Below are 23,858 nucleotides of genomic sequence, written 5' to 3' on the forward strand. Positions count from 1 at the left end.
TAGCATTTTTTGAAATGTTGTGAAAAATAATCTAAATTCTAATATTTGCTTTTAAGTGTCTAAGTTCTTGATAAAGTTTGAAGTGATTTGAAAATGATGATATACAAGTTGAGAGAATTTGAAATCGATCAAGATGTCCATGTGATGAAAAGTTGACTCATTGTTGAAGTTCTTGACTTCCTACTCAAGAATGATATAATGTTCTCGAGGTGCTTGATATTATGCATTCAGAGATATGATGATCGAATTCTCAATAAGCATGGCATTAAATTGCATGGTGAACCAATAATGAATAATAAATTGTATAGGTTTAACTAATAAACAAAACTTTATTACAACTCTCATAGATAAATGGGGAAGCCGAGCTCGCATTTTTTAGTGTGAGCTCTACATCGACTCACATGGACTGATATGAGGTTAAAAAAATGAAATTTTCCATTGGATTTTAAAAACAAAAATACAAATAATGTGTCGGGGAGTGAAACGAGTTGGTTCAAACCACAAAATTATGAAACGAGCTGGTTCGTGCTCGACTAACCCCCTAAATGAGCACATGCAAGCTTGTAACATGAGTTAACTCGACTCGACTTCTTATCTTCCCTACATATATCTCATTTTATACAACTTTGAAATTTGAACGAAAACATCTTTTAATACTAAAATGGAATCCTAAAAAGGATTATTTTCAACATGTCTTATTGATTAATTAAAAAATAAAAAAATTGTCATTCTGAACTTGATTGGGAAGATTCAATTCTTCAACCCAATTCCTATTATTCTCCATTTTCTCATCCTCAGCTACTTCAAACACTCCTTGCACATAAGGCTCCACATCCGTTATCTTATTTCCTTTTAAGTCCTCAGCATCTTTCCGTTCAGGAATAAACGGCGTTCTTGCCATATCCAAGATCAAGTCCCAATCAACGGCCTTAAAAAAATCGTGGCCCTTGATTTTCCTAAGTGAAATTCTCTTCAACGGTTCCTTCTCGAGCAATTTCGCTATTAGGTCTCTCAACGGCGTCAACTCTCCCGTCAAATTGGGCATATTCGACAAAATCCGATGAAAAGTGTCTTTCCGATCAATGCCTTTAAACGGCGTCGTGCCGTATAACATTTCGTACAGCATGATACCTAAGCACCACCAGTCGACGGAAAAATCATGGCCGTTGCCTAATATGATCTCCGGCGCGATATAGTCCTCCGTCCCGACGAAAGAGTTGGATTTCTGAACCGAGTCGGACTCGTAATTCATTGAGTCACCGCCAAGTTCGACCTGATTGACTGAGTCCTCCGGCAAAATCCCCGATTCACAGCACTTGAAGAAATGTGGAATTTTCTTTTTCTTCCTCGGCTCCATTTTGGGCATAGATTTTGTGGAAGAATGATCTTCTGGAGATTTTGGAGAAAGTTTTGTTGATAAATCGAAATCTACTAACATTAAGTGGCCATTTTCTTGAATCATCACATTTTCTGGCTTCAAATCTCTGTAAACAATGCCCAATCCATGAAGATATTCCAATGCCAACACCAATTCTGCAGCATAAAATCTATAAAAACCCAAAAAAACAAAAAAAAAAAGAAAAAGAAAAAGAAAAAAAGGTTCGATCAAAACTGAAATAATAAAGAGAGACATTGAAAAATAGAAAGAAATATATTACCTGATAATATCGTCGGAGAAGGTTTTTTCAGTTTGTTTTTTCCTTAAAGAATGAAGATCAAGGCCGGGACAGTAATCAATAGCATATCCAACAATTTTTTCTGTTTGTAAAACCCCATGAAGTTTAGGCAAAAGGGGATAATTTAAAGAGTCCAATATTTCTCTTTCGAAGCAAATTCTTCTGTTATTCTGAGTTGAAGATTTTAGTATTGCTTTTAAAGCAAGCAATTCTCCATTCTCTGTTTGAACCAAGAAAACCACACCTTTCGCCCCACGCCCCAGGACGGATATTACATTCAGATTCTTCAGGTCTAGAGAAGGTGTTTCGTGGTGGTCGCCGGCGTCCATGGCGGAGGTGACTGGTAACTAACCACAAATTTAAGAAGTTTCAGTTGAGGATTCTGTCAGTAAATACGCGGCGGATAAATTTTCAGGTTGGTCTTGTTTGATCAAAACTTTGACACAAGGACGAATTTGGACAAGTGTAAAGCGGAGATTTGGATTTAGAGTGGGCGCTGAAGAATATAATATACGGAAAAGAAAAATGCTGAAGTACTTGCTTACGAGGAAGGAAGAAGCTGTTTGTACAGCACTTTTTGGTGCTGTACATGTACAGTCCTTCACTGTGTTGTAGGGTCCGCATCATTTTTTAATGGCACGAGCCCCGCCCCCGCCACCCCCCATCCCAATGTGAGGAGATCTAAGCCGTGCTGTACACACAGAACGGCTATACGAGGAATTGAAATCACAAACTAAAATGAATAATTCTGATTGTACTTGTCACTATTTCACAGGTCGTACATTTAGACACACGTCGAGATGGATGAATGATTATTTAAAAAATAATATAATTCACCCACCCCTTGCATATGCGAGTGGAGTGGCATGTACAAGTAATTTGATCCAAAAATACTATATTTTGTACTGAATATTTATTAAATGAGGGATTTTTTTTAAATGGCCTACGTTGGTAGGTGAAGACATTATGGTCACTTTCCTTATTATTATTTTGATATCCAGGTATCCCAATTTACACTAGATTAAATCTTGGACTCATAAGTCCCTTGCCCCTAGAATTTTGGAGGGAGTAAATCGCGAGTTATGCTTTTTTTTCTATTATTATTAATATTCAATGTTGCATTTCTTTATACTTGATGATATATAACTTTTTTTTATTTTTTATTTTATTCAAAGTAACCTTACAATAGTAGAATTCTGAAAATATATTTTTTATATCGTCTTCCTTTCTTGTCACACTAATTACTAATATACTTCTACAAATACTTGATAAAAAAAAATGAGAAATGAAAATTCATCATGAGTTTGGATTATGAAAATTAACTAAAAAAAATATATCAAAGAAGCGTTATAACTTTTATTTTCTCACACTTGTACAATAATTCTAAAAGAATTTGACAACACAGAGTTCAAGTTTAGCAAGGAACCCACTTAATAAATGTTTGCCCTTTGACAGTTGAAAAAATATAAATGTTTGCAATACAGTTTGCTGCTTATAGAAGTAGCCAAGTATTTGGTGATGGCCCTAGAAGCTGAAATTGCTATCTTCCAGCCAATTAAACATGATCTGAGTTCAAGATTTTTCATTGGTTAATATATCGGTCGAAAGATAATGAATATTTGATACATTGAACTGGACCGTTTAAATTGCAGATAGACATGACATAGCTTGTAGTTTCAGTTGGATCAGATTGGGTAGTGCACAAATATGACCCACTAGCTATGACCCTTGTCTTCTTGGGTCCAATTGTTGGTGTTCCCAATGCATTTTGCGGTTCGGACCATCCCTAAGCCGCTCTTTATTTTTTGTTTGTCTAACATGCTCTTTATTTTAAAGAGTCAATCTTTAAAATTATGTTTCGAGAGACTTTTGAAATAAACATTTCAATTTGGACAGTGAGCTTGGCTAGTGCATCCAAAGTTCTTCAATTTTCAATGGAAGAAAATAATATATTAATTTGGAGAGACGCTGATGAAAATAAAGGATGGAAAAAATAATTGTGTTAAATATAAAGAGCCGTTGGAGTACATAAAAATTGTTTCCCTCTTAATTTATGAATATTATCTAAATTGTAGAATATGCTCTTTAGAAATAGTGAGTCTTTTAGAGATACTTTAAAAGATTATACTCTTTCTTAAAGAAATTGCATTGACCTCCTCCAAGTTTGGGATGTCACAATCTTCGACTATATTAAATTAGTCGATATGAGTGAGCAGTGGAAGTTATGACATTATTATAAGACCAAGCATTTTATTTCTTTCCTTTTCTTTTTGAAAGGGAAAAAGCTTTTCATGGAGAGCAAAAAGAACTTCTCAAAATAAAGATCCTTTAAATGCTGTCAAAAAGTGCTCATTAACAAGGGGAAAAAATATCTTTTTTAATTATTTTAGAGAAGCTCGAATTTTGATTGAAGTCAATGGCTACTCTATGCTCGAATTTTATTTGAAACCAATGCACTTTGCACTTGGGAGTGTACATGCGCAGCGACCAAGAAAGAAATTAATGTTAGAAGTTAAAATAGTCTGTTTAAGTTTGGTTTGAGCATACAAATCTTACCATATGCTTGTTTGATATAATTGCTTCACAATGAAATTATTCAAATTGCTAACCCACACTCGTGACTCGATCATAAATAGAGGGTCTCAATGCTTTTTACTATCACGTTAGGCCACCCTAGGCTCCTTTCATTTCTAAAGGAGATTAATACGTAACTACTATACTATAAGAATCGATTTTTATAACTAACAAGCTCCTTAAGTAATTTCGTAAATCAATTATTAAATATACACTAAATATGGATTAAATATAAATAATCTTTTATATATAATATTTAAAATATATTTATGGAATTTCACCATTCAAACTTGATTCCGGGCCAAAATCACTGAACGAAGTCACAATCTTGTCGTCACTAGTCTGATATTTGTTGTTCAGGAGAGTTAAAGCTTGCCTGTAGATTGATAGGATTTTTCTCAAAGCAAAAATATAAAAATCATGATCTGATTTCGAAGGTAAAATAGTCTTCTTATAAGCTTATGATTTTACGTGCATTGATTTTTTCAAAATTTTCTCCACCTGTTTAGAGATTTTGCTTTTCATTTCTAATTAGGAATTTACAGTTCCTTGACATACTGATTTTTACGATCGTTTAGACTTTCAAGACATTATTTTTAATTTACAATCTGTGTGAACTGTCAATGTGACTATCTGTAGTCATAGGTGGGTATCATTCACACTGATAAATATTTTTGGCAACTGTGTCTAATTGTGACTACTTTATTGAGTAGATTGTGAACCCTCTTTTAAATGTCGTGATAGTGAATACGTGGAATTAGTTTAATCAGTGACCAATGTCAATGCATTGGAATTGACTCTTTATGACCCGAACTGTATCGTTTGTATGTGAACATATCTACAGTAAATGTGAATTTCTATGACCTGTGTTGATTTATTTGTGACTTCTTTATCCTAATATCTGATCAATGCCACTCATTGTCAATATGTCCACATTGAATGTGAATATGTTGTTTGAACTGATCTATGTGACTTATTTTTTCAGTATGTTATACTATTATATTTAAATGAAACATTATGCATCTATATTAGTTATTTGCGAGTAACTATGACCTGGTATCTACACATGGCTTGTCTCTATAATTATGTATGTTCCTGATTCTAATGAATTAAATTTGACATTCTGTTACATGTGTGTGGTTAGGGATGGTAGTTTTGCACATTTGCCTATTATACAGTGTTATCCTAGTGAATGATACGTACAAGTATGATGAGTTGGTTGAGCTTGAATTGGGCTTAATCATACAGAAGAAGCTATTGCAATGACCTATTCTTTGGATTTTACATTACCTTCAATTCAAATTTTTAGCAATAACGATGTCCTAACATATTTGATGCAAAATCTTTGGATGAGATATGATCGAGTTATCCTATTAAGGTTGATGCTATCACTTCAGATTCATTCCAGTCAAGATGTGTAGTCAACTTATATATTTTCTTTACAACAAATAACTCAAGATATATGTGATTCAGTTATGACCATTGAGGAAGGAAACATTGAAGATATGACATTGGTATCCCTAGCTGATTCAAGAGAAGTAGTAGAGGGAAATGTTTAATATAAAGTATTGAAATTAGACAAGAAGGAGTATGTGATAAAGTGTTCACATAATAATTGCAAGTGGATATTTAGATCTTCATATTGCGGAAAAACAAAAATGTTTAAGATCAGGAAAATATGTAATGGTCACATGTGCTCAATGAACATTGTTTTAGAATCTTATCGGCAAATGTCTTGCTCAATTGTGTCAAACTGTATCAGTTACAAATACACTTCTTTACGTATAGAATACACTCCTAATAACATTTTACATAAATATGGGTTATCTATGAATTACGTGAAGGCGTGAAGGTCACATGAACAAAAATTGGAGTTGATTAGAGGTGATTTAATGACACCATTTCAGTTGCTACCTTCTTATTTATATATATTACAACAGATGAACATGTGAACAGTTACAAAAATAGAAACAGATCAATTAGATAGATTTAAATATGCTTTATGGCTTTGGAAGCATCAACTACAAGTTGAAAATATTGTAGGCTAGTCATTGTTATTGATGGCACATATTTAAATGGCTACTACGAGGTACACTCTTTATAGCTTGCACACAAGATGCAAACAAAAATATCTACATATTACTTTTTGAGATTGGGGACAATGAAAATGATAGGTCATGGACATGATTTTTTGACATATTGAAGAGGGCACATGGATCTATAGACAAATTATGTATAGTATCGAACAGACACATTAGTATAAAGAATGCAATTGAATTCGTATTTGAAGAGGGCATATGGATCTATTCATACCATTTGCTTAAGATTTTGAAGACCCATTACGCAAAATCAAGTCACAACATTAAACATGTATCCAAATTTGCTATACGAGCATATATAGTGGATGAATTGAATATCAAATGCAGTAATTGAACTCAATAAATGAAAAAAAAAAAAGGGAATATCTAGTATGTGACTATATGTAACTTATAATTTGACTGCCTATGACTTGTTCTACAATATTATTAAATGTTTGTGACCAATTAAACCTTATTGGTGACTATCTGTGGCCATGCCTATTTAATGTCTGAATTATATTTAATTTATTGTTAGATATTTTTAACATTAATTTATTAAAAGATCGATAAAACTAAATTTATTTTATAGTTGGGAGTTAGATATGAGACATGGTCCAGATTACACATGCCAGCAAATCGATACTTTACTATAACTTCGAACATAGTTAAATCTATAAATGCAGTCACAAAGGTAGGCAAAAATTACACTTTAAAGCACTTCTTGAGTTATTAAGAAAAATAGTTCAATTTTGATTTTACAAAAACAGAGACAACACATATGGCACTCTCACAAAGCTTGCAACCAAATATGAAAAGTTGTTGAGAGAAATGAGCCATAATGTGCGAAATTTAAAGGTAATTATAATATTCAATATATAGAATTATGATGGTCACATTTATAACTATAGCTTTCTTAAATTCACAATAATAATTAGTTTATTTAATTTTAGATTTTCCCGGCAAGTTACACTTTGTTTGAAATGCATGATGATTCTTCATCGTACATGGTTGATGTAACTCAACACACTTGTAGTTGTCGAAAGTTTCAGGTAGATCAATTTCTGTGTCCACACGCACTAGTAGTGTTTGCAACATTGAAGCTTGATGCGTATGATTTCTGCTTGAATTATTATACAATGAATGCATATGTGAATACCTACAAAGAGAATGTTATGCTTGCAGGTAATAGAGAAGAGTAGACTTTTCCGGAGGACGTGAAGAGTATAACCGTAATGACCCCAAATCAAAAAGGATGGTTTGGTCGTCCTACAGAAAAGAGGAAGAAGTTAGTGCGTGAGAGATCACAAATTGTAAAATATGGAAGATGTGGTAAATTTGGTTATAATCGTAGGATATGCAAGATCCAATGCCACTTGACCAAATTCAGTGAAAATTGAAAGTAAAGAAACAACCAAACCAAGGGCGGAGCCAGAGATTTCATCCATTGCGAGCACAATTTTAAATGTCGGCTACGGTAATTTTTTTGTGGAAATTAGTCTATAAACAAAAAGAGCTTCACGTGATCAATGCAAAGTACATTTCTTAACAATAGATAAGATATTGGGGGTTTATTGTACAAACAATAAATTGATGGGCCAATAAATTTGTAATAGGGCCTATTGTTTTTCTTTCAAAAAGCCTAACTAAAGAGAAGGCCGAAAATCTAAAAATTAAAAAATTGGCCCAATTAAACTTTTCTTCCTCCTTCCCTTCTTCTTCCCTGTGGGCAGTTGTAACATTCTTCCCTTTTTATTCCCTATCGGCAGCTGTAACTTTCTTCCTCCTTCCCTGTCGGCACCAATGCCTACAGACAACAGACACACTTTCTTCCCTTTTCTTCTTCCTCTTCTTCTTGGTCCAGTGCAGGCCCACTGAATTTTTCTGTGTCAAATCCGTAGGCCCAAAATCTTAAAAATAAAAAATTGGCCCAATTAAACTTTTCTTCCTCCTTCCCTTCTTCTTCCCTGTGGGTAGTTGTAACATTCTTCCCTTTTTATTCCCTATCGGCAGCTGTAACTTTCTTCCTCCTTCCCTGTCGGCACCAATGCCTACAGACAACAGACACACTTTCTTCCCTTTTCTTCTTCCTCTTCTTCTTGGTCCAGTGCAGGCCCACTGAATTTTTCTGTGTCAAATCCAAAGTCCGGGCATCAGCCTGCACTGGACTCCATGTAACTCCGCCCTTGAACCAAACAATTTCACATTGAAAGCCAATTTGATGGATATTTATGAGTGGTATGTGCGTCATTAAAGTATTGACGGATGTAGTAAAGTGTCAGCTGAGTAGTCTTTAACTTCTATCAATACATATAAAAGATGTTCTTCTTCTATGAGTGATGCTCGTCTTATTAGATTTATGGAAAAACATGCATTGAAGGTTCAATTGAGATAAAAAATGATGTGGAACGATACTTATTGGATGCTTGTGAAAGCATAGAGAAAAGAGATTTTGAAGTTCTAGATTGGTGGAACGATACTTATTGGATGCATGTGAAAGCATAGAGAAAACAGATTTTGAAGTTCTAGATTGGTGAAAGGTTAATAGAAATAAATATGGTGTCTTGTCCAATTTGGCCAAAGATATGTTGGCAATTCAAATTTCAATAATTGCTTCAAAAGTGCATTTAGTACTGGAGGAAGGATACTTGATCCTTTCCTTAGTTCCTTAAGTCCTAGAATGGTCGAGGTCTTAGCATGCACTCAAAATTGGTTGAAAGTTTCTCTGAACTTAGATGATTTTTGCATGAAAGATGTTGAGCATTACAACCAAATGGACAAACTTTTAGAATCAATGAATTCAAAATCAACTAAAGATGACCAGGGGACTAATGCTAAGTGATTCATTCATGTTACAATATTTCACTTTTCAAGTAGGTATATTAACCAGTCAATAATTTCATGATTTGTATGTTTCCATCAGTTTTCGCATTTCTTTAGAACTGACTTTTACAATTTTTTTTTTATGATAACAGGTCACTTAATAAAACTTTGGCTTCAACAAACAATGGCTTTTTTACTTTATCATGCGTTGCAAAATGCAAAGACATTATCAGTTTAAAATTGTAAGTTCCAGAACTCTAATATTGCAGAATTTCTTTTGCATATATTAACATAATTGAGATCACAAAATATGCAATTACATATTTAAAATGCTCTAACTATGTTTTAAGGATATTTCAACTACTTTCTTACACTTGGTGAGATGGATGTCGTGTTGAATCTAATTTTGTAGAGAAAATCAATCTTTTGCAGGACTATTTATTCTTGTCTATAGAATACTGTAACACTAAATGAATAAGTGATAGTTTTATCTGATTACGACAAATATATCTCAAGAAATTCCAATTGATAGAGCTGGAAATTTTAATCTGATATATGAATTTATGGATAAGCACTGGAAAATTATCATATAGGTTGTTCTCAGTACTGTTACATTGGAGGTAAGGTTCCTAGTATGTATGTTACTTTGTTATTGTCATTAACATTGATTTATTGTGATCACTTGCTATTGTCATGGCATATTAGCATCTTTGCACTTTCATGAATCATGCAAGCATGTCAAATTTGTTGCCATTAAACCAGCCACCAATTTAAATTCAAGGCTATTCAAGTGTCAGCACTAAAAAAAATTGACAAAAAAAGATCTATATAACCTTTGTTTGAGTCCCATTATTGTCAAAAAATACATTTTTAAATAGTGTATTAATGAAAAATGTATGGTTAAAAATAAAGAAAATTTTTGAATTTATGTGTGAAATTATTTTAATGAAGAATGTATGGTTGAAATGTGATCAAATCATTGTTGACAAATGTATTTTGATAGAAATAATGGGGCTCAAATAAAGAAATTTGCAACATATTTTGCAACATATTTTGATTTATTTTGTATATATAGAATTTCGAAATCAAAGCAAGCTAAGATGGCTTGGTATAATTTGTTTTAAAACAATGATGTTTTTACATGTTTTTGCAAAATGTCTTTCGACAGTTCACAATTTGTTTTTAAAACAAATTCTTTATTGATTAAACCATCTTGAAATTTTGAAATACATAAAACAATAGATAAGATTTTTTTTTTAAATTTATTTATAGTGGAATAGTTTTTTCAGGGCCAGTTCAAACACCAAAATAGAATTAACTAGTTGTTTTTAGCTAGACTCTTTTAGAATTTGCTTTAGAATGCTACCATACCTTTTGTCAGACACATTTGTCTCGACAATAATGGATGCAAGAGGGTCTACAATTGAAAGGCATGGGATACTTTTGACAACTTCTTTAACTTTCTGTACAGCTAAAGCATGCTTGTAACTCCATGATACAGGATGCTTTTGTAGTCTTTTAAAAAGAGGGGCACATATTAACCTTATATCTTTAACAAAGTCCGACATATAATTGACACGGTCTAAAAATCACTGCAAACTAGATTTTTATACGATTTCATTAGGAAATTTGCCTGTGAAATCTAAGCTTCTTTGAATTGAAGTAATGGTTCCTAAATGGATATTATGTCCTAAAAACCTAATGTGTGTTTGGCGCGGAATGATTTTTTTTAGCAGAAACTGCTAATCTATTTTTCTTGAGCATGTGAATGAATGTGTTTAAATGCTTGAAATGCTATTATATAATTTCTGAATAAATAACAACATCATTAATGTATACAATTATAAAAATTTGAAAATGATTGAAAATATCACTAGTGATTTTTTTGAAATTCTGAAGTAGCATTTTTTAGACCGAATGGCATAACATTCCATTCATATTGACTGAAAGAAATATTAAGAGCAATTTTGTATTTATCTTCTTCTTTTATTTGAATCTGCTAGAATCCTGACTTCATATCAAATTTTGAGAAGATGACAGCTTTAAATAATCTGTTTAATAGATACTTCTTTCTAGGTAATGAATATTTTATCCATTGAAGAGCTTTATTGAGTGGTCTGTAACTAATAACGAGCCGTGAAACACCTCATTCTATTTTTGCAGAATTATTGACATAAAATGCAGAGTAGCTCCATGGTGATTTATTTGGCCAAATAAGACCCTTGTCAAGTCAATCTTTGATCTTCTTGATACAATGACAAGTAACTCTTTGTTCATTTGAATATGATGGGGCTTTGTAAGAATATGTGATTCATGAAAATTAGAATTATATGGAAGAGAAATAATATATTTCTTTCTATTCCAAAAAGCATTGTGAATTGTAGAATATATTTGTTTTTCAATTTCATTTTGTAATTTTCTCTTTTATTGAAGCATTTTGTCATTGTTCTTCAACTATTTGAAATATAATTTCTTATTTGAGAAATTGAAAATGATTCTTTTTGAAATTAATATTATTAATAATTTTTGAGATAGACACTTTTTTTTAAAGAATTGACATCTTTATAAGAATGAGAGTTTATAAATTTTAAAAATAATTCTTGACCAAAAATATTTGCAGTAAGTCCTTTTGAATTTACTTCGAATGGATATATTAAACAATAAAAGAAGTTCCAATAATTGCTTCTTAGTCTAAATCTTTTGCAAGATAAGATATATTTTTGAAACAAATATTTGAATTACAAACACGAATTTTTAATATTTTATATTAAAGATTAAGCATTTTTCTACTGGCATCGTATACACACACAAATACAATGTGAAATAATATTACATCACCTGAAATTTAATTGTAGAGAGAACGAAGAATAACTCTTGAACTCTTGAATCTTTTCAACAATTCTTGAATAATCTTCTTGTATTCTCATCTTCTTTTTTCAAAATTCAAGTGAAGGTATTGAATTTGATTCTTGAAAAATCTCTCTTTTATAGTCCCAAGGTAAGGGCAAAAACTTGTGTCCCAATCTCCTTCGATATAGAAGCCTAATTAACTTTTGAAATAAAATCTAGTTTATCTCACTCAATCGTGCGATCGCATTGCTCAATAGGATGCAATCTCATGGTTCACACTCATAACATGTTGGCTCTATATTTCATCTTCTCACCATCACATGACTGAAATATTGAGATCATAATGTTCGATCTGGAGCTCAAGTTAATCCTTGAAATATACTTTTTGGTTTAGCTCAAGTCCTTATTTACATCTATTTCTTAATCCACCATCCAATGTTGAGTTTTTCCTTCAACAATCAATATCTAACCAAAGTTAAGTACAAATGTAATAAAAGTAACTCCAAAACATCCATTTTTATTGGTTTGAATAAGTGTTAAATTACGCTTATCAACGATTGAGACCTAATTGTTTAATCAGAGACATGTTGGCAAGCGATGAAACTCTTCGTGACTAATATAAATTCCAAGTGGACCACACTAATTTTTGTAAATGACTCATTTGTATTATGAAGAACTAGATGATTATTTAATTTGTTGAATTTTCATGTACTAAGTGTTTTCAGGGCAAATTGGTCATTAGACCACACTAGATTAAATTGGAATGAATCATTTTTATTTCTGGGAAGCATTTCTGGTGATATGTCAGGCCCCGTAACCCTCCACGCGAACCATTTAGACCTTATGTTATTTCAAAAGATGCATCAGCTAAATGGTTTTGTGATCATTATATTTTTGCATCATGAATTTTGATTATTTGTTCAAATTTTTAATTTGAGCATAATATTATATAATTAAGATAGTGTGTCATGTAAATGTTAAATTTTTTGTTGCCCAAATTGCTAATCAATTATTATTGAAAACAAAAACTAACATAATTTCTAATTAAGGAATGCTATTTTACACATAGCAACACTCCTACCAATATCAAAATTCTCCCTGCTATAGTTGGCTTATTGTTAGGAGCTTAATATTTCACATTTAAGAATTTTTGATAATACAATGTATGTAGAACTACTCCACCATAGTGCTCGATTATGAGAATACATGTTTGGTTTAAACTCTTTTTATTACGTAACATCTTGAAGTCTCAACGAGTGATATTTTATAACACGGTTTGTTGATTGTCATTTTGATAAGATGTTTTCTCAGCATTAGCAGATGAATTAAATAGCTGAAAAAAAATGATGAATTATTATATTCTCTAAATCTTGTCCAAGACAATTTGAATCAAAAGTTTTAAAGATAATTCATTTAGATTGTTTATTAACCAAAGAAATTAATTAAATCTCATAAACAAGCCATATAAATGCTCCAATTCTGATTGAAAAATCTTGAAAGGACAATCAGTTAAATTATATTTGGTAAATTTAATGCATGCCTAAGGAGTGGTTATATTTAATTCAAAGATAAAAAAATTTAAATGAAAATGCAACATATAATAAAGATGGTTTCAATGAGGAGGCAGTCTTGGAGAATATATTGACATAACTAATTTTAAAAATACATAAGAGGTTCAAGTACCTAAATACTAAAAATGGAGAGAATTCGTAAGTTAAGCCTTTGTAGGAAAAGAAATGAATAAGTTGTTGATAATACTTCTATGCATAATTTAATGCTTTATATTATGAATGATAGTGAGGGTATCAAAGGAAATCCTTTAAAGACTATCGATGTAGAAATTGTTGACTAAATAAAAGGACGTAGTCTACGCAAAATTGAACTTATTGCACAAACGTGAAGTTCTTTTAACATATAGTCGTAACATCTAAAAGTATAAGCCATTCTTACTTATGCAAAAAAGAAATAAAAATAATAAAAATCGTAAGATATAATGAAGAAATTTTAACGTAATGTTTTTCACAATGACTTTTTATAATAGATGAATTCTCTCGTGCTGGATGCAATCATAAGTTGAAATCTTGTTACCCTGGCAATCATGAAATGTGATATGCATATTAATATTATTTTTATAAATTCTTGAAAGATGTAATATGCTTCAAGCATATATTTCAAGTGATATCATCATGAGGGTGTATATTACTCCTTTTTCAACGTCGAAATTTTTTCCAATTATGTTTTTTTTATAAGATTTTTACCGAGACAATTTTTATGGTATACTATTTTTCATTTACTAATTTTTTTCAACATGATTTTTTCTATTAAGATATTTACCATCATCATAATACTATTGTATGTTACAAATTATGAATGAAATTTCTCAAGAAAATAGCAATAAGATATGCCTTTCATTGAATCGTCAGGTGGACGGCAATCACCAAGGATTATAAATATCTTGTAGAAGAATGATATTGTTTGAAAGCTATAACAAGACTAAGAATTATGACATTGCGCACAATATATGGATATTTTGATTCAAAGATTTTCATTTATTGAAATTTGAGAGAAACCTATATTCCTTTCTTTTCACTCAAATTTTGTCCTAACGAGTTTCTTTATTATTCTTCTTCTTTTTTTTGACAAGGTTTAATGAGACGGAATTTTATTACTTCAATTTTTTTGGTACTCTTTTCTCTTTCATTTTAGTATATTTGTCCCCTTGAAATTTTCCAAATGAAGTTTTTAATGAGACAAACGTTATGTAAATTATCATTCACAAGAAGTGTTGTAAATTAAATATTATTTATTAATAAAAATTAAATCCATATCGTTCTTATTATCTTTTACACACACACACACAATAGTTTTGTCTTGTTTCATCACCTTCTCATGTCCTTATTTTTATTCACTGTTTGGTGATGATTAAAATCTAAACTTTAATCTAAATTAAATTAACAATTAATTGGAATAACATATTTTATAAAATCAATAAATTTTTAATGGTACATTTCATTATTTTTTTTTATCAAAATTTACAAAAAATTTAATTTTAATATCCACTAAATAGGGCCTAGTTACAAAACAAATATAAAATTATTGAAGCAATAAAAGTAGACATTATTTTATTTTTATTAAATAGCAAACTATTCTGTGGATAATGGAGACCCAACCACGAAATAAATACAAGTGTCAAATTTTAGCGAGCAACCAAATCACAATTCCCAGTCCATTCATTCTTTCTCGCCCTTCTGTGTACAGAAAGCAGTAAATCCATGGGGAAGATCCATTCAATTTCTCCTTTTCCAGTTGAATAATTAAACTGTATGATAAAAATGGAGTCACTAGCGCGACGTCGTCTTCTTATCCTTTCTTCGCATATTAACCCTCCTGCGGAAATTTTGCGGCCAGTTTCTCCTCTTTTAGCTTCAACTTCTGCTTCAGAAAAAGGCGAGAAGGATAATTACAGCAGAAGTGATTGTGTTTTTTGTAATATTATTCGAGGAGAGGCGCCTGCTTTAAAGGTATAATGTTTCTTTCTTTCATTCATTTTTTCCTCCTTTTTTCTCTTCATTTTGGAGTTATTTTTACCTGATTTAGTTATGATTTCAAGAAATAATTTTTTGGCTTGATGAAATTCAGAAGTAATCTGTTTTTTCTTTCTTTATTTTTGATAAGATCAAGAAAAAGTAAGGCAGCCCATAATTACACCTACAAATATTATATACAGTATCTATATCATCCTATATATCTATCCCTATTATAACTTTGAAGTTTTAGAGGATGTTTGGTGGATATTTTTATATAAAAATGCATTTTTGAATATTAAATTGATGGGAAATGTGTGGTTGAAAAATAAGGAAAAGTTTTTGATTTACGTGTAATATTATTTTAATAAAGAATGTGTAGTTGAAAAGAAGAGAGAGAAAAATGCATTTTAAAAAAAAAAAATGGGTACCAAACAGGCTCTTAGAAAAATATTATTTTTATCTACATTTTAAGTTTAAAAAAACAAAGGAAATGTTATTCATAGTCACTTTGTGTGTAGTCGTCCATAGTGACATCCTATGTGATGGTTTGTGATTTAATGTATTAATGTCGTAGTTTTTTCTTAACTCATGTATCAAATCATTGTCACATGTATGCCACGTAGACGACTGAGACAATGAGTTAGTGCAAATAACATTACTCTTGAAAAAAATGATATTTTCATCCATTTCAAGTATCAATATTATCCTTATTAAATTTATTTATTTAAACACTATATATCCACTGAGTTTTTATACATCCATCCTAATCTAAATCTATTCTACAACAATTTCAAAATTTTTAAAAAATATTATATTCATCCTCGTTACAGATAACATCGAGGGTATTGCTATTTCTATCCATATTTTTTTATAAGTACATCCCAAATAAAATTTTAAAAAGTACTATTTACATCCACGTCATATTTCAATATTGCCCTTATTAAATTCATTCATTTAAATACTATATATTCACAGGAATTTTATATATTCATCCCACTTTAAATACATCCCTATCATTGTAGATTCGCCCAATCCTTAAAATCATAAACTCTTAAACCAAATGAATGAAATAAGAATAAAGCTGAACTGATTGAAGATTAAATTAACATGAAATAAATTTTTTGTCTATTGAAATTATGAATATTAGAATGCTTCAAACAACAAAGGCTAAAGAAAGAAAGAAGAAGAAAGTTCGATCAAGCAAGCTGAATTTCACTAACTTTGTTAGCTACAATTATTCTTCTTTCTTGATAAATTGATGAAATTGCATCAGATTTTGTTTTGCATTCTTCGAAATCTAATATGATTTCTGAAATACAAATCACGTTTAGGACCACCATCACCTAAAAAGCAGTTGTTGATAGTACTCTTGGAAAGATGTCATTTCCCATTTCTTACAAATGGTACTACTAAAGTTCACAATGACACAAGAAGGGGAAATGAAATAAAAACAAGCAAGTCAAAAAAGTATGTACTCAAAATAAAACGAAACAAAAGACAATGACACTAGAATCGAACCACCTAACTAGGGAAAATCAATATTATTTGTTTTAAATTTAGCTTCTCACAAGACTCCCAACTTGTCAAGTAATATGTGTGTGTGTGTGTGTGTGTGTGTGTATTTTATTGAGATATAAAAATTGATAATACAAGATTGAAATTTGAAAACTTAAGAAAATTTAAAAATATAAAGGTTTTTCTCAAACTTTTTTGAAGCCGATTTATCTCCCGCTAAGTCACACTTGAGAAGATCTTTGATCTTGAATTGAATTTATACTTGAAATGTTGAGTTCCGGACTCGAAAAATTTCTTGAATTTCCTTGAAGAATCTTGAAGGACAATAATTACTGGTCCACTTTTGTGTTTCATTTGAAAATGTGTTTTGTCATCATCTTATTGCCTTTTGAATAATGGTCTTAACTTTATTAAAGTTACTTTAATAAAGTTGTCTTCTTCTTGAAAGTTGGTAAAGTTGGCAGGAATAATTTTTGTGGTGGCAGACACATTTTGAAAAGAATCTCTTGACTTGTGAGCCCGATATTTTTGAAGCTCATTCAAATAGTTGGGTTCATATAGTCATTTAGTATTTTTTTGAGTTTCTTGATCAAAATAAACCAAATCAAGAACAAACTAAATCTTCAAACTTTAAAAAGGCTGTTCAAGGTTTTGGAAAAAGCTTCCTCAAATAAACCTTCCACCAACTTTTCAATATTTCCTCAAATCAGCCTGTGACCCAGTATTCGAGATGAAAACATCTTGGATAAATAGATATGCAAATTTACACGAATGTCTTTTGGACTTCTTTCCTCCAAAATTCTGATTCATGCCTTGCAACATCAAAAAATCCAGAGAGTATTATGAAGCTATTCTTATAAAAACTGGATCAGCTATCTTTACTCATACCCCAAACCAACAAAATCCAAAAAGAATTAATTTTTAAGCAATTAGCATTCAAATGGTGTTGTCATATGAAGACTGGAGACAACAACCTTGAAATGAGAAGCAAATGCGTCTCTCTATAAGCGAATCATTTGAATCTCATTTCAATTTTTTTGAGTACAAGGATGCATACTGTAATGTATTTTATTTTAGACCAATAACACCTTCTTGGTTCATTCTATTTCATCAAAATTGCAATTCAAGTTTTTCAAAATAGTTTCAAACATGGTTCGAAAATTTTAGAATTGAAGAGAAGATTTCACCTAGTCTAATTCTTCAAGGATTCAAACACTTCAAAAAAGAGGCAAAATCTTTTTTAAAGCCTCAAGAAAATATTTTGTTCCAAGTTGCCCTTAATATGAGCGTCTCATGGATATTCTATTCGAATTTCTTTGTTTATCAAGATCTAAATTATGAATATCACATAAAATTATTAGAAAATTCAAGGTTAAATGGTGGTCGAAATTTCATGAAACCAATTGCTGTCCAAAAGCAGTGAATTCATGGATTAAAGAACAAAGATATATCAGTGTTCCAAAAGTTTCAAAAAAAGAATTACAGAAAAATGCTGATTTGCTGATTAAAAAATCAAGATTAATGACTATGTTCAATCAGTGCAAAACACAAAAAGAATTAGCAATAATTTCTAAGAAAATTGCATCTCTGACTGAGACTGCCTGAAAGAAATCAATATCTATCAAAGAAGATTCTATTCAATCTAATTGAATACCAAACTATGCCTATAGTAAAGATATGTGCTATGGGATTGATATTGATCAAGAAACTCAAAAGAATACTAAATGATTATATGCACTCAACTATTTGAATGAGTTTAAAAAATATCGGGCTCATAAATGAAAAGAGATTCTTTTGAAAATGTGTCTGCCACCATAAAAATTATTCCTGTTAGCTTTATCAACTTTCAAAAAGAAGACAACTTTATTAAAGTAACTTTAATAAAGTTAAAACCATAATTCAAAAGGCAAGAAGATGATGACAAAAGACATTTTCAAGTTGGTCCTTCGAGATTCTTCAAGAAATTCAAGAAGTTTTCAAGTCTGGAACTCAAGATTTCAAATATTTGTCTATATATATATAATCAATAAATAATTGATTCTGGACATCAAGTTTTGTGCTGATATATCCTACATTAAAAGCATAGTGTGAAATAATGCCATTGACATAAGTTCAAAAATAAATAAGGTAAATAATCCTGTCAAGCCTTCATTTTTCCATTGACATAAACTTCTCAGCGTGCGATTTTAACTCTTCATTTTTTCTGAACAGTTAAAGACAGTAAACCTTCATTTTTCCTTGTATGAGATTATATACTTGCTTAGATCAGTTTTAGTAATGAAATCCCGAATACTTGCTCGATTGGTCAAGGTAGATCGCCTCAAACCTTGGCCCCACTAAAGTTGCACAATAAATTGTCATTCATACCTATTCTTCACACACACACGATACACCAAATCATAATGTTTTTAATATATCTTTCCACTCTTTAAAAATTATATTACATTTTTAATCTTATGCAAATTTACTTAAATGTAAAAGAATAAAATTAAATAAAATGTCACTCTAAATTCATCTCTATCTCAAGTCTCAACGATAAATCCTAAAAACTAATGAGGAAGCTCATACGAGTATAGGAAGAAAAAATGGCAAAAATAATGAGATCTAAGGGGGAGAAAAGATTTAGGGCCGTAAGGAGAGAGCTTGTACTACCATTTACAAGCAGGAAGAAGCAGCAGGGCCGGTCCTAGGTCCAAGCATACTAGGCAAGAGCCTAAGACCTCTAATCCCAAGGGGACTCAAAATGGAAGAAACTACATGACCCAACTAAAAGATGAATTAATTAAAAGTTGATTTAACTGTAATTTTTTTTATCGATTCTAACTTAGTTCCAGCTTATTCAAAATAATTTTTATTTTTATTATTATTATTATTTATTTTTTTGAGTTTAATATACATGATTAATTATGAGCTACCAAATGAGTTCAATATTTTTATGGTAATTCTTGATAAAAGACGACATGCAAACTTCTATACTTTGTGAGGAAGGTTAAAAGAACTCTCTCACCTACTGGGATCTTGATCTTTGGCATTAATGTCTTCCCTGCTAAAGAAAAACTCACAAATGGTATACTGGAGTTGACCTCAGAAAAGATTTTAGTCAGTTTAGGAGAAGTGTCCTACTTTGGATATCGTATGGTTGTCCATTATCTGGTCAAAAGAAAACAGAAGGAAAAATGGTACTATAAGGAGCATATAGTTCCAAATTTTTCCTCGACTACTGCTTTCCACCAAAGTTTTGATATTGTGCACTCGTGACAAGCTAGCTACCGGCTAACGTTTTATTGCATAATATGTGATTTTTCTTCTAAGCCATTATTAATATGAGATAACTTTTATTGAGTTTATATTTGTATGTTGATGACACCCCATATTAGCTTGGACTATTCTGCAACAGTGTAAGCTTTAATTTTGGTAATTATGTGGCAAATTAATAAAAATCCTGAAACAAACAAGTGGATTCGAAGTGGCTTCCAATGAAAAGGAAAATGGTTTGTCAACGCTCTATGAAATTGTTACTGCTGCTTTTTTGTCTATTTTTAGATTTGTTGGCAAATTAATAAAAATCTGGAAACAAACAAGTGGATTCGATGTGGCTTCCAACGAAAAGGAAAATGGATTGTCAATGCTCTAAGAAATTGTCACTGCTGCCTTTTTTTCCTACCTCTTTTAGATTTGTTGCTTGTGTGATCCTTGATCTGGTCTGCTTTGTTTTGTGAGTTGAGTGGGATCATTGGGTACATATCTGCCCCCTTTGTTGCTTTGTTTTCTTATATTGCTTCATGCTTAATTGGTTTGAGAATTACAGCTAAGTATTCATTGGCATTACTTCGTACTTAAGTTTTTAATTCTTAGAATTTACTTTTACTTTTTCTTTGAATTTTTAAAGAATCTCTCTATAAAGTTCCTCACACCTTTTAAAGTTGCTGTTTTTTATTCTCAAATAAAGAAATATGTTAAATTATAAGAATTTGAACTATGTTTATCACTATCTATTATTGCTTCTCTAACTATTTGTTGAATTCAATTTGATTATAGGTATATGAAGATGATGAATGCCTATGTATTTTGGATACTAATCCATTGTGTCATGGGTAAGGTATCAACTGTATAAGCCACTTAGTTTTAGGATCTATTGCTCAATGTAGTGGTATTTTTTTGATGTACAAGGATTGATAGTATTTAATATTTCCATCAATTTTTTTTTTCTAATGCATAAAATTCTGTTGAAATATCTCTGAATAAAAACACAAATGCCAGGAAATACTGGATGGAAGCCGTGTGTGTGGGTGTTAACTATATTTACCAGCACAGAAAATAATTACTTCATCTTATTCAATTTGTTACATATTATGGTCTCTAACCGCATTTTACAATGTCTTAGGCACTCACTAATTATCCCAAAGCGTCATTTTTCTTCATTGGATGCTACTCCTCCAGCGGTAAGTTTTTCTCATCACACATGATGAGTTATTCACCCTCTTAAGTCTATTTCAAAGTTTGTAGAACATATTAGATTCTTTTGTGTTTTTCCTCTAGTAGTTTTCATCATCAACCACATTCTATCTATCCCCAGCAACATGGATTTTTGTTTTTGAAGTCTTCATAAATCAGTCTATATGAATGACAAACACTCAAAATATGAAGCAATGCAATGATTCTGTGCAAATAGCAAGGATAAAGTTTAGTTATTGTCAATTTTAGATTTGTGTGCAATTTAATTATTCACCCGTGCTCATTCAGCATGGAGTTTTACTAAATTTTCATCCTTTCTGGCAATTAATTCCAGTTATTAATTTTTTCTACACCATTCGTCTACCTCATGATTAATTGTACTGTTGCTTTCAGTTTTTTAAGTTTTTATATTTAAGGAAAATATACTTTTCTTGCCGCCTTACATTATGAAAAATTTTGCAGCTAATTATCGAAGCATTATAGGAATGAGGGTTCTCGTCATTGTTTATTTGTTAACTCCTCAATAGCTTTCATTTATACATGTTTTTGGAACTGAAATGCTTCAACAAGGACAATCCTCGTGTTCTCTACAAGTGGACAGTGGTGGCATAATTTTATGTAGTAGGCTGGTTAATATAAGAACATTCCAGTTAATACTTTTTCAATCAACATGTAATCATCCTGGACATAAGAGATGTATCTTCATGTATTGGTCATAAAAGATGAGAAATATGTGCATCTCTAACTCAGAATGCGGCTATGCAGATTATAGGGGCCATGTGTTCAAAAGTACCTTTGATTAGCAGTGCAGTTATGAAAGCTACTGGCTGTGGTGAGTACTTTTCCTTCCTCTCTATCATGTCCGTCGTCATCATTGTTATTTTATTTGGGAGTAGGGACTCTTGTTTTTAGATTTCTGCAGTTTGATGCATGGCTTGTTAGTATTTAATTAAGATACTTCATTATGATGGAAATACTGTCGTTGGAAACTTCACTAATCTGCAAATAATGTGAAGAATTAAGCAGTACAAATTCTTGAATAATGTGAAGTATTAAGTAGTACAAATTCTTGATTTACCTTGTCCAAAAGGAGGACAAATATCTTACACGCCTTCTTCTATCTATTCATTGGATCAAGAAAAGAAGAGAGATGTTCAGATTCATGGTAACTGTCTTTTAGAATAATCTGCAAGCTTTTGGCAGCTTAGTTGACTATTAAATTTTTAGTGAAAGAAAAATATCTTTAAAACTCATCGAAAAATCTTGACCCTTCTCAATCAACTAATCAAAACACGAAGTTGTCCTTATAAGAGGATACCGTAAAGATAACTTGGTAGCAAAAGTTCCTAATCCATGGAAATTACAAAATGAATGTTGCAATTTGACGTTATCAATAAATCCTAAAGGTTAAATGTAATATTTAATCAGGAAAGGTACACGAATCAGTCCCTTTCCATTGCTGTTGTTTCTCAAGAAATTAAGTTTTCTGGACATCTCCTTCTTCCCTTTGCTTGAAAAATTGTAAAATGGCTCTAATTGTGTCCCACATGGCGACCACTTGGGTATCTTCACCGTAGAAGCTGGTATTAAGGGTACATTCTAACCGTTGTCGTAATGAAATACTACTCTTGTTTCTTAATCGGTGCTAACTTAATATGCACATGACATATATGAGTCTGTTCCTTCATGTATAAAATTTATGAAGCCTGAAGTTTTAATCCTGCAGATGCTTTCAACTTGCTAGTTAACAATGGTGCTTCTGCAGGCCAAGTTGTATTTCATGTGAGTTCGAATAATATTCCAATTTCTTCATTTCATTTTTTTCGATTGAATCAAATATTGCATTCTTCTTATGGATTATATTGTGATTAAGGTTAACTAATACCATGTAATTTCCCTCCGCATGGCAAGTTCAGACTCACATTCATATAATTCCTCGTAAAGCACATGATTGTTTGTGGGCTTCTGAGGTATGCGCTATTCGCTTTTCACGTTCTTTTTAACGAACAACTGAATAAATTCTTGATAGAGCTAAACACTTGCAGAGTCTGAGACGGCGCCCACTAACGTTAGACAAAGAAGCTGCACATCTTGCAAAGTGCATTCGTGAAAATTTTACTTCTTCGAACAACCTTGAAGCTATCAAGGGTCAAGCGTCTAGTCTCATGGGGAGCTACAGAGAGAGATGATATTTGTCCCGTCTGTGTTTTTTGTGTATTGTATGAGATAATTTACAGGAGCCAATTTTTCCAGCTACTTCATTGAAACTGTAGAAGTGAATATGATAATTTCAAGAATATGATATATGTACTCGCTTATGATTTCACTGTGAACCAATAGAAGAATGTTACGTGTTTGGCTTG

The 23,858-nt window shown here is 31.3% G+C and overlaps 2 protein-coding genes across 3 annotated transcripts; one reads left to right on the forward strand and one right to left on the reverse strand.

Moving 5' to 3' along the window:
- Positions 1 to 506: 506 nt before the first annotated feature.
- On the reverse strand, positions 507 to 2,326 carry LOC111369740 (serine/threonine-protein kinase OXI1-like). Its single transcript, XM_022991375.1, has 2 exons — positions 1,659 to 2,326; positions 507 to 1,547 (listed from the first exon to the last, which is right to left on the reverse strand). Exons 1-2 carry the CDS (start codon positions 2,003 to 2,005, stop codon positions 707 to 709), a joined length of 1,188 nt encoding a protein of 395 aa, XP_022847143.1. The 5' UTR covers positions 2,006 to 2,326; the 3' UTR covers positions 507 to 706.
- Positions 2,327 to 15,193: 12,867 nt separating this feature from the next.
- Positions 15,194 to 23,858, forward strand: LOC111369741 (adenylylsulfatase HINT3). 2 transcript variants are annotated; one of them, XM_022991376.1, is made up of 7 exons: positions 15,195 to 15,519; positions 21,079 to 21,134; positions 21,425 to 21,482; positions 22,261 to 22,327; positions 23,222 to 23,277; positions 23,412 to 23,465; positions 23,541 to 23,857. In XM_022991376.1, the coding sequence occupies exons 1-7, from the start codon at positions 15,322 to 15,324 to the stop codon at positions 23,682 to 23,684; spliced, it is 633 nt and encodes a 210-aa protein (XP_022847144.1). In that variant the 5' UTR covers positions 15,195 to 15,321; the 3' UTR covers positions 23,685 to 23,857. The 2 variants fall into 2 exon arrangements, with proteins under 2 accessions (XP_022847145.1, XP_022847144.1); XM_022991377.1 differs by lacking the exon at positions 23,412 to 23,465 and having other exon boundaries at positions 15,194 to 15,519; positions 23,541 to 23,858.

This window comes from Olea europaea, chromosome 20 (assembly GCF_002742605.1).
Source record: "Olea europaea var. sylvestris chromosome 20, O_europaea_v1, whole genome shotgun sequence".
Classification (NCBI taxonomy): domain Eukaryota; kingdom Viridiplantae; phylum Streptophyta; class Magnoliopsida; order Lamiales; family Oleaceae; genus Olea; species Olea europaea.